We start from the raw sequence: 17,580 nt of genomic DNA on the forward strand, positions 1-17,580 counted from the left end.
CCTCCAATCGTGTGGGACAATGTTAGCCTCAAGAAACTTATTAAATAAGTTCAACAAGCGTCTCTTGGCAGAGTCTGGCAGATTCTTCAACAAGTTGAATTTGATTCTGTCTGGCCCTGGAGCTTTATTGTTACACGACAAAGAGTGCTCATCGATGTTTCTCTTGTTAATCCGTCGACGAACTGGCGCCAATAACCGCGTTTCTTGGCTTTCATCAAACTCTCCATTCGCTTGTCTAACGTCGCGTACTGTCGAAAACTATCGGGTAACCCGTCGTTCCGGAAGGTCTTAAACGCGGCGGCCTTCTCTGCGTACACGTCTGAGCACTCTGTATCCCACCAGGGATTGGGAGAACGTTTTTGTATGTTCGCACCGGGTACTGGCTTAGTCTGAGCTTGATTCGCACTATCGAGAATCAAGCCAGCCAAAAAGCTGTACTCTTCCTCCGGAGGAAGTTCTTGGGTAGATTCGATGTTGTCGGATATCGCGGCCGCATAGCTCTTCCAATCGATATTTCGTGTGAGGTCATACGAAATATTGATTGATTCCAATGGTCTTGAGCTGTTGGTGATCGAGATTACGATCGGCAAATGGTCGCTACCGTGGGGATCAGGGATTACCTTCCACGCGCATTCTAACTGTAGCGAGGTCGAGCAAAGGGATAAATCTAATGCACTTGGGCGCGCTGGTGGGGGAGAGATCCGTGTCATTTCACCCGTGTTTAGAATTGTCATATTGAAGTTGTCGCAAATATTGTGAATTAAAGAAGAACGGTTATCATCATAAAGGCAACCCCATTCCGTACCGTGAGAGTTAAAGTCTCCTAAAACAAGTCGCGGTGCAGGCAGGGATTCTATGATGTCATGTAGCCGGCGGTGCCCAATCGCGGTGTTGGGGGGAATATATATGGAAGCTATGCAAAGATCTTTGCCTTTGATTGTTACATGACAAGCGACAGTTTCAATGCCTGGTATTGAGGGATGGTTAATTCTGTAGAAGGAATAGCACTTTTTCATCCCCAAAAGTACTCCTCCGTAGGGGGTATCTCGATCCAAGCGAATAGTATTAAAATCGTGGAAGTTAAGGTTTATATCGGAAGTTAACCAAGTTTCACATAAAGCGAATGCATCGCATCTCAAGCTATTTATTAAAAATTTGAAAGAATCTATTTTTGGGATGATAATTCTTGAGCGTTTTTTCAAAACGTCATATCTGCAATGAGTTACTCTCTTTGTTTACTTTCTCTTCTGTTAATAATTCGGTCTCTTTAACATTTATCCCTCAGCTCTTTGCATATTATGCTAGCTAAAACCACCGTCTTTCGATCTGTACTGTAAAATAAGTGAAAAGTGTTATAGTGACGCCGTAAAAATCGAAAGAGAAAGTATAAACAGAGAGTAACTCATTGCAGATATGACGTTTTGAAAAAACGCTCAACAATTCTGCAATTCCACTGTAGAACAGTGATCAAATCCGTGACTTCGTTCGATGAGTTCTTTAAAAATGTTTTTACTGTAGGTAGAAGAGCTAACAACAGACTTTTAATAGGATCAGTTATATTGAAAGTTTTTATTATCCAGTCCACAATGTCCGAGAGTTTGATAATTCCAGTGCCGCGATTATTCTCGAACCGAAACAGAGGAACACCTGGGATTTTTGATGTTCCGGGAAGTGCTGGGAACTCCTTCTCTGAGTTTAATCCTCCGAGACCAGGAGCTACTTGCTTCGGCTTGGTTGCAACACTTCCAAGAGATGTCACTTTCGGAGCCCCGTCTAGAGACACCTTCTGGCCTTTACAAGGAACTTTAGGAGAGGAAATGTTCCTCCTCTTCCTATAACTTCAAGGCACCCTAGTAGATGTTCCCTCTTGTGGGTCATCAGTCTCGCCCTCGTTAGGAGGAAAGTGAGCATAGATGTTTGTTGAGGTTGGTGGCGTTGCTTTCTTTAGCATTTCTGCGAAAGAACGTTCAGATCGTCCCGCAAGGGAACGTTTTAGTTTATCCCCGCGTAATTTGTACGCGGGACATGCCGAGATATCATGCAGAATCTCTGCACAGTAAGGACACTTCTCAGCATTCTTACTGCACGAATCATCCACATGATTCTCACCGCATTTTCCACAGCGGGCCTTATTGCTACAATGGGTGGCTGTGTGACCCAATTGTTTACACTTTGTGCAATTCATGACCCGCGGCACAAACAGACGCACAGGCAGACGAACCTTGTGCAAGAGGACGTAATTTGGCAAAGCGGTACCAGCGAAGGCCAACCGAAAAGAGTTTGATTGGGGGTAAGCTTTTGAACCATCCCCCGCAACTACTACTGAGTGCAAACGCTCTAGTATTTTCACTGGCTGAAGTAAGCGGTCTCTAAAACGGCCAACCCCATAGTCCAGCAGATCCTCGCACATCAAACTTTCATCGGTGACAACGCCTTCAGACTGTACTTTTACAACTGGAATATACACGCAAAAGTCCTTCGTAAAGTGCTCGCAACAAGAAATATCGTTTGCCTGCTTTGAATTAGCCAACACGACCCTGACCCTGTCTGAGCGGACCTTTCTTATTTCGATCACAGTCGAGAACCGTTCCGTCAGGTCTTTTGAAATCTGTAATAGATTGAGCGATTTTGTTTTGGGCCGAAAGAAGACCACAAAGGGACCGGTCGAGAGCTCTGGATATTGTTTGGGTCGGGGGAGAGCCTTGGGAGTCGATTCGACCTCCATTTGGCCGTCCGGGGAGGGAGCCATCGACGCACGGGGTTAGCACCCGCACAGACGGGAATAAGCCGTAAATGTGTCAAAAGAGGTAGATTTTACTTATCTGTAAATTTGTTTCCCACGACGCACCAGTCCAGCTTATATAGCTGGCTATTGTTCAATCCTCATTACGCGAACAAAAGGCTGAGGACGACCTAACGGTTAACACACGCACAAAAGAAGAAAAAAGTCCAAAACCTCGAGAGGTAGAGAATGTGCAAGATAATCTTGAACGGGGATTAGTACGATTTTTTATCTAACAATGACGGACTGGAAAAAACACTTGCTTCTCGATAGACCGCTCGTAAACGAATGATGAACTATACTATATTTCTCCCTAAGGAGCAAAGTTTGGTTAGAAACCAATTTTTCTCGGCGAAAATTGAGTAAAACCATCATTTGCACGTGAGGAGCACAAAACCTATATTAGTTATGGAATTTCCGTTACGAGTTCGTCTTATCAGAACCAACAGTGACAGGGAGCGATATAGCATTGTCCGTAACGCGTTGGCATGCTAAGGAAACCAAGGTTCTCATCGGTTTAAACAGAACTTTTTTCTGTGGGACATCATGCTTGTCAAGGTGTTTGCTAAGGACCACTAATCGTATATCCATCATTGCAGCTAGCGCAATCCGGCGATTGCTTAGGCCTGTCATTAAGTTAGTGTCGGATTCTGATGAGACGAAGTCGAAACGCAAGTTCCATACCTAATTCAACATGACTGGTAAAACGTAATCAAAATTGCCTTCCACAATCAAATGTCCCAGAAGTCCCTGGACATAATTTATGCCAGAAATATTAAGTGAAATCGTTTTTGCAATTAAACGATGTGTTGAGAAATTTTATAATTTTTATTTCTTTTATGTTATTACAACACCATCAAAATTGAAAGTTCTTAGCGTTAATAGATTAGAATACATTTATTTAATTTCCATTATCCAACAAGGGAGAACACCGCGCCTAATCCTCGATGTACTCGAACGGTTCCGGGGCTTCCGGTTCCTTCAGATCGTCATTTTTCGGTCCATAAGCGGTGACGCGTTCGACCAACGCCTGCTCTCCGGTGGCATTGTGCTGCATCATAACGATACCACCAATGGTGACGTCCTTCAGCGGAACATAGGAAATTCCCTCGGCAATGCTAATAACCTTTAACTGTTGACGCATAACACGGGCTGGGTTGTGCAATATCTCAAAGCTGGGCTCCGGTTCTTTTGGAGTTTTGCTTTGAGCAGCAGCAGCACCAACAGCAGTAGTTGATGTCGTGCCTGGCGAAGTATCGTCCCCTGTTCCTGAAGCTGCCGGTGATGGAACTGCTGCATCCTTGGGTTTCTCTTTCTTTTCCTTTTTGTCTTCCTTGACGGGAGTCGTTTTTGCCTCCTCCTTAGCCTTTACGGTTGCCGAGAGATCATCCTTGGCTGGAGCATCCTCATCTACTTCCATCTTTGATTCACCGTCCTTGGTTTCCTTTTTCTTGTCACCGGTGCGACGTTTGGCTCTGGCAGCCAGCGACAAAACAGCCGTGGCAACTTTATCTCGCTCCTCCCGTTTTTTCTCCTCCAGCGGGGCCGGATAGCTGTACAACGACGGACGAGCGGCCGATTTAAAATCGACCTTGGGCATCTTCAGATCAGAGTTCAAAGCAATCAGACAGGTCGGTGTAAAAGCCAAAGACAGGCAATGAGCCAACGGGAACCAGTACCAGTACTGGGTAAAAACTAACATTCCAACAACGGCTTGCAAATTAGTATGGCCCGTACGGGATTGCAGACTAACAGTTACATTGCGACCACCAGCATCAATAATACCCTGCGCCAAAATCGCACCATACTTGGCCATTACATCTTCGTGCTTGTTGGTAATGACCTGGGTGTACAACTGACGGAAGAAAGTGACCTTCGGGCATGTTTGATCGGTTTGTTGAATAAGAATCATAGCTGACGCAATAAGAGCACCTTGGCGAACAAAGTTAACGGGGTCGAATTTTGCCATCGGCTCCAACAACGCTATTGCTTCACGTAGACCGGTACCAGCACAAGCAATTCCAAGAGCCATGGCCGCACCATATCGAACATGTGGATTGTAGGACTCAGCCAAGAGTGAAACAACAGAGGGACACTGCTCCGGCGTACGGAAGAGGATGAATCCGATAGCAGTAACGGCAGCACGACGAACATCATCGTTAACATCGCTAACGGCAACGTGCAGCAATTTCCGAATGGCTTGATTGTTTCCAGTTCCACAATATGCCATAGCGATAGTATACATACCACTGCGGCGTAGAACAGGATCCTTATCGTTGGACAAACTAGTAACCAGCGAATCGGACTCTTCCAAGCGAGCATACATTGTTAGAGAAATTCCAACGGCCAATCCACGAAGAATTTTTTCGTGCTGAGTTTCCTGAGCATATGCTACCATATCCTCGATAGCTGGAGCATGCTTGGAACCTAGCATAACCATACCCATAGCAATGCCAGCAGCTTCTCCGGTTACTGCATCATCTTGATACAGATTGAACTTCAGCTGCTCATAGACATCCTGTCGATGAGTTCCCATAGCCGCAAGCCCTAGACCAAGGCAACCTCCGTGGCGAACATTCTCATTTTGAGCATCCTTAAGCTGCTGCAAAAGATAATCAATAATATTCGCACCATGATTGGCATGAATTAGCCCCAGAGCATAGAGGCCGCCTCCCTCAGAATAACCAGAGCTTGGTCCACTTTCCTTCGGTAAATAGCTTTGCATAAGTGCCAGTGACTCAGTTTCGTGACCGCGATGAATCACACCAAGCGATGCAGTAGCGGTCAACTTAGCCCAGTTAGTAGCCCTAGCCAGCCACTCCAAATTATCTCGCAGGAACTGATCACTGGTGGTTCCGCTATGCATGAAAGCATTTGCTATAACGGTCGCAGTGTGACAAATTGATACACGCACCGCTTCCTTCGTGGCTCTCAAAATCTGCAAATCAGCGTGGTTGCTTCGAATCAAAAACTGCAACTGCAGATCGATCGATACTTCTCCGGACAATATCCCTGCCAGCTTCTCGATGTTTGCCTGATGAGTTTTCTCCGCTTCATTCAAGCTCTCAACCGTACGCTCAACTTTTACATCTCCATCCTCGCTCTCTTTTGGTTCCTGCTTAACCTCCGGTACTGCAGCAGCGCTTGTTCCTTGCGGCTTTAGGTTCGAAATCAAAGCAGACGGTATCGGAGCGGTGGCCTTCAAAGCCTGCAATACCTGCCCCAAAAATTGCTGGGTTGCAGATTCGTACAGATCGAACGCAATCTGATATGCCATTAGCACTGAATGTTCACCACCCTTGGTCAGATTATCAAGCAATTCCGCCACAGCCAATGGATCTTCTAGGAAAATCAAACACTGGCAAATATTGACGTAGTCCGGAACACCCAAGTTACGATACAAGCCGACCAGACAGCGAAGAACGGTATTACGAAATGCGCGATTCTGGATTAGACTCATGGTAACCTAGAATACAAAAAATGGTAAGCGTCAATTGATTTACTCAAGCAGTGAAAATTACCTGAAAAGCGTAGGCCAACATTCCGGGTATGTCATCAGCCTTCATGATCGAAGATTCCACCACATCCATGCGTCTAGTTTCAAGCGCAATCCCCAATGCCTGCCGATATTGTCCATCATCCAGGCAACGTTGAATCATTCGATTCACGATGGCTTCCAGTCGCCCATCGATAGGCTTGGCTTTAGCCGAATTCTCCGCATGTTGTACACGCAGCTGCGTGTAATGATCAATGCACTTTGCGATTATCGTATCCACGTACTCATTACGGGCATTCACGTCGAACAAATCGCCCGCACCCAGTGCGTAGGTTAGTGAGTCCTCGAAAGACCCTAAATGGTAGTACACCTTGGAAGCGACCAGAGCAGCAAGGTCATGCTGCGCAAAACCCTTATCCTCGTGGAGAATCTCAATTTTCTCCACCGCTTCGGAGATCTCCGGCCAAAACTCGTCAACGATGCTGTCCAACTTTTTCAGCGCAAACACCTTCAACTCCTGAATCGGTTCGTCGAGGAGGCAAATGACGCCGGCGGCGGAAGTGATTTTCAACTTCATTGTGGCGGAACTTTAGTTGCAGTCTGTAGAAAATAAATGTTGTAAACTAAGGAATACCACATTTGCAAGTTTCTGTTTCTACGTACCACAATTTTTATTACAATTCTAAAGGAAATTAGTCTCCTTTTTCAGCAGCTATAACACACGATGATGACTTTCACAAAAATGATGTTCTTGTTCCTTGTCAAATTTGCTGTCATTCATAAAATCCTAAATACACGCTACCAAAAAAGCATACAATATTCGTGAACATTAATATTCGGACTCTACTGTACTATAGTTCCTGTTTTCATAGTTAGACGGAGACACTGAGCGAAGCCAATTGAACGATAACACAACCCGAATAGCATTTTACAGCAGAATTTACCCAACAAACTATCATAGAACAAGATATATTATTGTTATTACTGTATCTACATTACTACAAAAACACTAGAAAGAGAACTGCGGAGACTCCATTTTGGATCGATTGGATTCAGTTTTATCTATCAAAAAGCGAATCCAATTGAACACTGCCTATATCCTTTATAACATTGGACGTGTTGCCATACAAAGCCGAGGCATATGTTGCCAAAAATGCTGTTTTTCTCTCCGCAGTTCTCTTTCTGGAGTTTTTCTATCTCTACCTGGATCCAATATGGAAACGTTATGTGACACCATGTCCGATTGGCTCCTGCATCCAACGATGCCAGATGTGAAGACATGTCTTCATTTTGAAGACATTTGAAAGGCTGTGAAGACGGGTTTTTCATTTAGAAGACAAATTTGTTTCGGTTGTCTGACCGATTTCTGGCTCAATATCTAAAACCGATTCAGAATCCTGGTCGGTGAAGACAAATGGACATTTTTTCATGAAATGTGAAGACATTTGAAAAATATGCCTGGTATCCCTGCCTGCATCTGACATGTTCAACTGACTCCGCTCATTCGCATTTAACTTTCCCTTTTGTGGCAGTGTGGCATAGACCTGTTGATCCATATTTATGACGAGGCGGTGACGTGTCGCTGACGTTTTTTTCCGGTAGCGGTATCGTCTGAATCGGGCTTAATTCAACGTCCGCGTCTCGACTTGCTGGCGCATGATGTGGGTTTTAACGAAGACTCCATATCAAGAAGACAGGCAACTCTGTCCAGAATCCGGAGACAGTAACAGCAACGCCACTTGCGGGTAAAGGTGGTACTTTCCATAGTGATGCACACACACATATACATTTTTACATAAAGCTTCCTCCCTTCTTCCAATAGAGGCGCTGTAACCTCTGTCGCTTCTCGTTTGTATGGGGGAAGGAAAGAGATATCAGTCTTCTTGATATGGAGTCTTCGGTTTTAAACTAGATTCTTCATTTTTAGCAAAGTTGTAGAGCAACTTATAAAAAAATATTTTTTGTTTTACATCAACAAGGATTCGAATGAATAAATGAAATTATCCTTGAATGTGCGATTTTCAAGTTTACATTTCAAATTAAAAATCGTAAGCTAATCTGAAATACTTTTTTTCTTATTCTTAAGATTAATGTGTACAATATTAAGTACTTCTTTAACAAAGGGACAAACTATAGAAGGGGTTTTGATTCCGGAAGTTAACTATGAATACTATAGCAATGAAATTAAATACACACACCTAAAAACTAACCACCCTAATGGAGATTATTGAAATGCCTTGAAATTACATCCAGCTTAAAACTAACCGCCCTAACCCTAATGGAGATTCGGATCATCCACGTTCTCTCTATTCAACCGTTCAAAACAATCATACACTTTGGAAATGCCAAAGTATCCGGCCAGAAACACTAGTGCCACGAAAGTTAGCAACACGAAAACGCAAACCAATACCCCGACCAGCATCAACGAGGCCATCGTAATGAGCGTTCCCTCGATGAGCACAAATCCGGTGAAGGTCATGATTGCAGTGGCAAGCGTGAAGAAGATGAACATCATAAACGGAAGTGTCACGATGAATAGAATGGCTGCGATTCCCACCGCTAATAAGGGATACTTTCTTAAGCCATCGCAGATGGAAGCAGCTATTTCCTTGATGCGGTACCGAGTCACCAAATCGTTTACTACCGCGCAGATCAAATTTACTGGAATTACGAAACAAATAATTATTAAATCTATTATTTTGACAGATGGTTTAGAAGTTTTAGTGATTAATTTTATAGATACTTACGGTACAAAGAGCCACGTTCCAACAGAAATCGAGCCAGCTCCTCGTTGTTCCGGTGGTGTTCTCTGCGAGGTGAGCTTTGTCCATCCGAGGATAGATCGTCTTCCTATTGGGATGAAAAGCTGCAGCAATTGATATAACTTAATTCTGAATCTAATATTTACCACATCACTTCCATGTCTTATAACCATGTCTGTATTTTACATAAAAATATTCAGTGTTCAACTATTTATAGAAAACAGATTAGAATTTTATTTTGTTTGTTTCAGTTCTTCGCATCTTTTCCAAACACAGCATTTTTATTTGTTTTTGATTAGAACAGAACATAAGAAGGTGAGAACGTCATACAGCATAACCGGTTCAGCAGGGTTGCGGCGGTAAAATACCGCACGTTCTCACTCGAGTACTTTTTTTTCTCAAATGGCCGTATGTAACATTTGGTGCCGAGAGAAACGGAAAACATCACTTTCATGCGGAAACTTTTAAATCCCATTTAACCAAAAATTAGTAAAACTCCAACAACGATTTCACATTTACAATTCATTTTCACACAATCTTATGTGACGTAATTGTTCTCTTTTATTTATTTAAAGAAACGGCCCCGAAAACAGTTTTTATTTCAAAAATTTTGTTTAAATTTCAATAAAATAACTTTTAAAAAAGGGAACAATATTTTTTTATTGAAACAATAAATAAGTTTTGTTAAATACAATAAATAAATTTACTGTCTCCCGAGCAATAATTATTTTTAATTGAATTTAGTTCATATTTTTACTGGACCTTCAAATCTGCGTGAGCATTTGGTTTGAAATAAGCGGTTTAAAAAGTTACTGGAAAGAAACATTCATTCTCTGAATAGATTTTTCACTACAAATAAAGTGAACGAAATTTTAGAACCGTATGACACCATCAACGACACGACTGGACACTGGTATTTCCAAAGTGTATCGTAAATATGACTACCCCTCAGTGACTCAGGTAACTGGTACTGTCAAATTTGATACTTGATTAGAAAAAGCATGAAACCAGCAACACTTATGAATTTATTATTATTTTTTCAAACAACTTATAGTTACCGTAACAACCCCTGGTTACGCTTTATTGTGGCAGGAAGTTTGATAAACAGAGCGTAATATTTTTCTTGGATCGTTTGATGATGTTCGACAGATTTTTCAAAATTTGGGGAACTACTGGGCAAGGGACCGTGCAAGTCGTTAAGAACCCTTTACTGAAGTCAGTGAATATATTTAAGTGTAAGCAACTACGTTCATTATCATTTGTGGATGATTGGGGCAAATCAGGATCACTTTACCGAACAACGTTCTCTTCGACAAAGTTCGTCTCCCTTCTGAAACACTCCAAGATCTTTTTTGAAAAAATGCTAGTAAGAGCTTCGACACTAGTGCTACGTTTTGTTGCCCAGATCCAGGAACGTCTAAATCCCCGTGTGCCCCTATGTGTCAACCAGAGATTCAACTTAGTGTGGTGTTGGTTAAATTTGCTGACATCTTGAAGTGGATATTCATAGCTTCCTAAATTCCTGCCAACCCGCACAAGAGTCCTACTGCATGATTGCAGTACTCTCACATTTATGCCTGCATAAACTGCCCAAATAACCACATGCATTATACTGAAGCATTATATTTACATCGATAATGTTCATTTGCTCTAAAACTACATTCTTGAAGCAAAAGGCTACCATAGTGCAACATCAAAGATGTTTCAAGACATTGCATCTTATAAGCAATACTTCAGACATAATACAAACCTTTACAGCAACGGTTTAGTGTTTGATAGCATTGCATTTACAAATGCTTTGACGTCTTATGCGCTGTACCAAAATAGCATATAATGCTTGAACTAAAAGCTATGAAACATTAAAATAATTTGACGGTTATGAAGGAAATGTTCTATTTAAAAAAATCATCCTGGAACAAAATGGAGCGTAGTGTTCCAAATTTCAGCGAAAGGTGCAAAAATATCGGAGCACTATCCGAACCGAACCATTACATTTTTACCACATCAACCTGTATCGCAATTTTTGGCCTATTTTATGTCCACTAAGCAACAACAAACAACAACACGAGTATCCTTCCAATATCCAACTCTGATGAAACATACCGTAGAGAATCCGGATTATATGTAAATAGAAATGACGATCTACGAGCCTTTTTAAAAAAAATGCTGAATAGTACACAACACCTGCGAATGACGAAGAATCCTTCATTGAAGAGATTGAATAAAGTAGATAAGAATGTTTCACTATTTCATCTGCACAATGTATTGTAACACACGATTGTGTATCAGATATCAGTATGGATAATATACAAAACTTTAGCAGACACTGTACTCTCGTTAACATGTGTAAATACTGACCATGTCTCGGAATCAGCACGACAAACACGGTTCTGAAACTGATCTTTGCTTCGTTTGTTGATGTTTATATTTCGCGACCACACGAAAAATACCAATCCTTTCAAAAATGACAAATGTTTGCACTTTTCCTTATATAAATTACCGTCGCCTTTTCGTTGCATTAACAAAGGCTATATAATGTTAAGTGTTATTTATATTTTGCAAATATCATTCCTTCGGCCAGTATCCTCCACAGATAAGAGTGCTGGCGGCCTATCTCATATGAAGCTGATGTCAGATGACCATGGTTCGGATCCCGCAAAAAAAATTAAAGAAATCTATGGGAAGTGAAATTTTCTCGTGATGGTAATGATCTTTCTGTACCTCGACGATTAAGAAACTCTTGGAAAACACTATTTTCCCATTTTCACCATTTTCATTTTGACATCATATCAGCTTTATGTTGTGTTATAAAACATCGATCTGTCAAAATGAATAAAGCATTATTGCAGCATCTAGCATGCTTTTAGCAGACAAAAGCTTTATAAGAACATTACCAATGTTAAATTGATGGTTTCCTTGACAGCTTTTACATCAGTCGCTTAACCGCCCTTTTCCACTTTATAAAAGCATTGGTGTTGCATTTACAGCAATGAAACATTTTATCGCATTCCACGGACGACTTATTTAAGACTGTTAACTTTGCGTCATTTGAAGCGTCGTGGTTACTTGGGTGGCCATGGTTATTCGAAGCTGCTGTCAGATGACCATGGTTCGGATCCCGCAAAAAAAATTAAAGAAATCTATGGGAAGTGAAATTTTCTCGTGATGGTAATGATCTTTCTGTACCTCGACGATTAAGAAACTCTTGGAAAACACTATTTTCCCATTTTCACCATTTTCATTTTGACATCATATCAGCTTTATGTTGTGTTATAAAACATCGATCTGTCAAAATGAATAAAGCATTATTGCAGCATCTAGCATGCTTTTAGCAGACAAAAGCTTTATAAGAACATTACCAATGTTAAATTGATGGTTTCCTTGACAGCTTTTACATCAGTCGCTTAACCGCCCTTTTCCACTTTATAAAAGCATTGGTGTTGCATTTACAGCAATGAAACATTTTATCGCATTCCACGGACGACTTATTTAAGACTGTTAACTTTGCGTCATTTGAAGCGTCGTGGTTACTTGGGTGGCCATGGTTATTCGAAGCTGCAGTGTTGGGAATTTATAACGGAGATCGAGCTCATTCTTAAAGATTGATGAGAATCATATGGCGTACCGGTAGGTGATGTCTTGACAATTCAAAAATTTGATTGATGTTGATCTTCCGGCTACCATAAAGCTGCAAGTTGTGTGTTCTACTTTTCCCGGTCATCATCCTTCCTTTCACCCCTGTACTTGATATTGTTGTTACTCTGAAACCAAACCCTCAGTAAATGTATTCCCCAAGCATAATCGGATACTCTTACAATAAACAAATTAGAATCTATTTCCTCTAATTTTAATTCCAAGCAGTACTTTTTCGTTAAACAGAATGCCTACCTACATTGGTAGTCCATAATAATGGTAACACAATTCAATGAATTCCCATCTGCGTATTGAAATTCTACCACACTTCACTGATTCCGCCATTCGGTGATTTTTCCTGGAATGTTTGGAATCGGTAACGCCTACCTGCCGCCCAACAGCCACTGGAGCTGATTAATTCAGGAATGGAATTCGACCTACGAAGATTTGAACATCGAGGCGAAAGATTTGCTTTCTTTGAGGATGGACACGGCCTGCCTGTTTTTGCACGATCAGCAGTACTATCTGATTTGTGGGTAATTGTAATTCTAATTTATTAGCTTACGATACCCTGTTTGTTACATTTGTATACATTATGTCAGGTCATGGAAGAAACTATTAAGGATGGAGTGTGCAGGAGCCAAAGTTTAATGCTAAAGAGCTTAGTTGAATGATTACTGCAGCAGCTCAATCCAACATTTTCCGCAGTGATAGCACGACTATTAAAATGTGTTCCCTTATCAAGGTAAAAAAAATCAGAAGGCAATTCCGTGAAGTTTTCCTTTATCGGTACTCGTGCGATTCCCTTAAAATAACCAACATCTGCAACAAATTGGCGAACGAAATATACGTGCTGGCGCTGGGACAGGCGGAATCGAAGAACAACATTTAATCAATGAGAATAAATGCTAGTAGTTGATGGACGGTCGTGCACGATTCCGCCTAAACTCTCACGACAAAATTCGCTACCAGGAAGAGGTGAGGTATGCGTAGGGCATCAAACCGCTTAGGCAATGCGTGTGAAATTTTATTTTTCCAGGTGAGGTTTTTGAATGTCTAAAACAAAGATTTGTAAACTAATGACATTTGCTTCAACAGACTTGGTTTTAATGGCTTGCTCCAGTCAGTATTTTTTTTTTCTTGCCCGTCGAAATAGACAGGTCGGCGCGAGGAATTCCAGTATTATAAGTTCTTCGCATCCACTTGGATTAGCTGTTGGCTGCTGTATATCTAACGGAGAATCCACACGCAGAAAAAATTAACGTATTTGAATCTAAAATGTACTGAAATATTTCTTCGAACGATAAAATTTCTCGCCTGAAAATATATATTTAATAATGCAACGATAAGCTTTTAATAAACACATCGTCAATTCCGATAATTTTGCTCTAATTTCTATAAAACAATTATTGAAATAGGAAACGTTAGCATTTCCGCTGTTTCTGAATGGGCTGTTTGATGGTCATGAAGTTCTTTAACGATTTAGACATTTTGCAAACGGTTGCTTTACTAGAGATACATTAAGCATTCCAAACTATCGTATGTCTCGCTCTTCGCTGACTCGTTGTGTTGACGCGAAAATATCGGATCAATATTTCCTTGCTCCAAAGCTGTCTAAGTGAACCTGAAAAGCATACTAAATTTTATCAGATATATAACACAATAGTCAGAACTTACCGTTCCGTTATCAATAGTTGTTTAAATATATTTTCTAATCCGTGGAACATACCGTAGCTGACTCGGGTCAACACACCGGGAGATAGTGAAACGTGTGAAATTTATTTTTCCGGTAACTAGGCATCTGTCCACAGTAAACATAACATGGTTGCTATCAAATACAAATTAAATACGCCAAGGTCTCATATAAAAGGGCTATCGTTTCTTGGCTCACCAAGGAGGCGAATTAAACAACCCAATTCGTCTTGACAACTAAAACTCGTCGGAAAAAAACGAAACTGGCATCGCTACCTAATCAAAGCGTGCCTTGCATTAATTTTTTTTTCAGTTTGCTTATGTGTTTGTCAAAAAATTGGAATGAAGCTAGTAACATTATTTGAATCGAACTTCAACCAAAAAAAAATAACAAACCTTTTAGCGGAATAAAGAAACGAAACAAATATGGATCTCGGATAAACATATCACGAATATTTTATCCCCTCTAACAAGCAGGAAAATATTTCGTTTGGGAACTAGATGGAAAGAGTTCTCCAAAGAAAAGAACACAGTGTCAGAACATGAGGATGTTAGAGGAGTTGTACTCGTACTTCGACAAACGGATGTGGTTGAATCTGACTCAGCAGTAATGCTTAATTCGACGAAATCAACACTCAATATAGAGATGAGTTTTATTAGATAAGGCAAGTAATGTTCATTCCATCAGTATATAGTGCCTATGATTGCAAATCAGTCCCATACGGATTGGAAATTCCATATAAAGCGTTACACATATATGATCGTGGGCATTATAGTCTAGTCTACGAACACGCCAGATGCGTATTTAAAATTAAGTTATTGTAGGTATACAACAAACACCGGTGGAGCAATTAACCTGATTCAAATTAGATCGCACATGCCAGAGAAAGACCCATCAACATGAAATGCAGAACAGTTCAATCTGTCCCGTTTCGTAAGCTTCATATACACTCGTATTCAGTGCCATAAGACAGTTCTCCAGAATCGCCTAAGGATCCCTCCGATTAAGCAGTTTTCGCAAGTCTTTGATGAGGGCACTGTTCAACAGTTGTTTTCACTGCTACCAAACACCCGAACAATATATTAAAACTAGTGTAGATCCCACTATTTTTAGAAGCGCTAGGCTAATGAAAACAATAAAATGTTCTCCCATAGCTATTTTAATCCAACCATTGTTCTCTTGCGTTATTAATAACTGTATAGGTGGCTCCATTTCGTAATTTCCGAAAGGTGGTGCGTCACAACGCACAAGGGAGAACAATCACGGGTCAAAAGATCATTTTGACCGCACATCTGTCGTACGTTGTGAAACAGGAATGACTACATATTCCTGTTTCACAACGTACGAAAGATGTGCGGTCAAAATGTCCGAGATCTCATAACATTTCTTCTTTGGGACCTTACGACCGTGCACGTTATGATGCATGAAAAATATTCGATCGACAATTTCACCATCGTAGATAAATTGGAAACGCATGAGGTTCGTCTTGTATCCTCTTCCATAAATGTTCAAAACAAGCAATGGTGTGGTTGAGCAGCCTTCCAAAGCATTGTAATCATCGAATAAAAAAGCGTGAATCTACAAACGTTAGCTAGTAATTGGTCAAACTGTGTAAGATTCTCATCAATCTACCGAAACTCGGTGATGTAGTTTCCAATGCTTTGAATTGCAAGTGATATATATGGGTACTTGTTAGGGTAGCCAAAGCATGACGACTATTTAGAAGAGTTCTTTTTTAATAAACGTTACCAAAGCCTGCAGAACAGAAAGGCACGATGCATAGTACCGAGTGATCTGTATTCAGGTGATCTTGAAAAAATGCAATTTTTTGCCAAGAAAATTCAGAGCCTTGAAGTCCGTCACCGCCGGTCACAAAACCTACGGAACTTCTAAAATTGTAATTATGCCACGGATCGGTCCAAGACATCGCAAAGTAACATTGAATTGGATAACTTTTCTGTTTTCGCGTTCGCATCTGATAATAGCTGGAATAAAACATCGACTATCTTGCGAAACAGATCCATCCAGTCGGTACTTGATAGATACAATACCGAAGTCTCCAGTTTATGAGATGATTAAAAAGTACGTTTCTGCCATGTAACACTTCACACTGGCACATATTTTTGTCGTCGTTGCCGATGATTGTGTGTGAAATATGCTGATAGCAAAAGAATTCGCGTTAGAATTTGGAAGACATTTCCACATATCCACACTTTTGGTAGCTGAAATTAAAATGAAAAAGAATGATACAATTGCTAAGATATATAAATTTGATTTGCGATAAAGGTACTTCATAAAAATTCAACTTATATTTTTTCAAGTATCAGAAAAATAAACAGTGACTATGGTAACGTTCGATATTTTAACTCTTCGTCTTCAAGGATGCCAGATCTAGCAATATTTTGTCAAAGCACACTGTCACTTTGACGCTGTACCTTTTCGCGGTACAGGGTAGCGTAAAGCGTGTCCTCGAAAAATCGTCAGAGCATGCCGTATTAACATATTTGTATTTGGTTGCTATACAGCAATCAATATATCAATAAAGTACTGAGAATCAATAAACAATAAAGTACTGCTGGAGAAATTATTTTTACGTTCGAATCAAGGGGTCACTCAATGCACGAGTAACTGTTGGTAAATGACTCGTACACTTTTTCTTCAAAATATTTTATTAAGTTTCAGGTCGTGTCGTTGACACCATACTACTTGAAAATACATAAAACTTTAATACCTAATGACTGAGAAAATTGCCAAATATTTTCTGGAGAAAAACTTACGTAGGCATGCATTACATTTTTCAAACGAACTATATCTAAAAGTTGTATTGCTTAAAATAATGTTCCTATGCCAGCTTCTATGCAATATTTTAGATTATTCGGTCATTATTTAGGGGTACCGTAATGTTTTGATACCCTCTGACAAAATTTAAAAAATCTGATAAATTGTTTGGTTGATTGTTGTCTTGTTAAGAACCGTTTTATTAAAACCACCTCCATTGTCCGTGCTTTCCCAAAGGAGACGCGACGATTATTTTTCGTCGCAAAAAGATTCGTAGCGCTATTCGTCGCGCTATACGATTCGTCGCAATGCATTTCTTCTGCGATGAATGACATTTAAAAAAAGGTGATGCATTAAAACCCGTATTGTACATAAAATTGTAAACAAAACATGAGACAGTTCTGGTTTTCGTATGTTCTAAGTTCTGAATCAGTTT

General features: G+C 40.5%; 2 protein-coding genes across 2 annotated transcripts; both read right to left on the minus strand.

Moving 5' to 3' along the window:
* Window positions 1-3,591: 3,591 nt before the first annotated feature.
* LOC131681119 (26S proteasome non-ATPase regulatory subunit 1) lies at window positions 3,592-7,051 on the minus strand. The gene is made up of 3 exons (XM_058961833.1): window positions 6,942-7,051; window positions 6,304-6,878; window positions 3,592-6,248 (listed from the first exon to the last, which is right to left on the minus strand). Exons 2-3 carry the CDS (start codon window positions 6,853-6,855, stop codon window positions 3,720-3,722), a joined length of 3,081 nt encoding a protein of 1,026 aa, XP_058817816.1. The 5' UTR covers window positions 6,856-6,878; window positions 6,942-7,051; the 3' UTR covers window positions 3,592-3,719.
* A 1,250-nt stretch (window positions 7,052-8,301) lies between these two features.
* Window positions 8,302-9,350, minus strand: LOC131681283 (uncharacterized). The gene is made up of 3 exons (XM_058962010.1): window positions 9,187-9,350; window positions 9,026-9,128; window positions 8,302-8,939 (listed from the first exon to the last, which is right to left on the minus strand). The coding sequence occupies exons 1-3, from the start codon at window positions 9,211-9,213 to the stop codon at window positions 8,554-8,556; spliced, it is 516 nt and encodes a 171-aa protein (XP_058817993.1). The 5' UTR covers window positions 9,214-9,350; the 3' UTR covers window positions 8,302-8,553.
* Window positions 9,351-17,580: the final 8,230 nt, after the last annotated feature.

This window comes from Topomyia yanbarensis, chromosome 1 (assembly GCF_030247195.1).
Source record: "Topomyia yanbarensis strain Yona2022 chromosome 1, ASM3024719v1, whole genome shotgun sequence".
Classification (NCBI taxonomy): domain Eukaryota; kingdom Metazoa; phylum Arthropoda; class Insecta; order Diptera; family Culicidae; genus Topomyia; species Topomyia yanbarensis.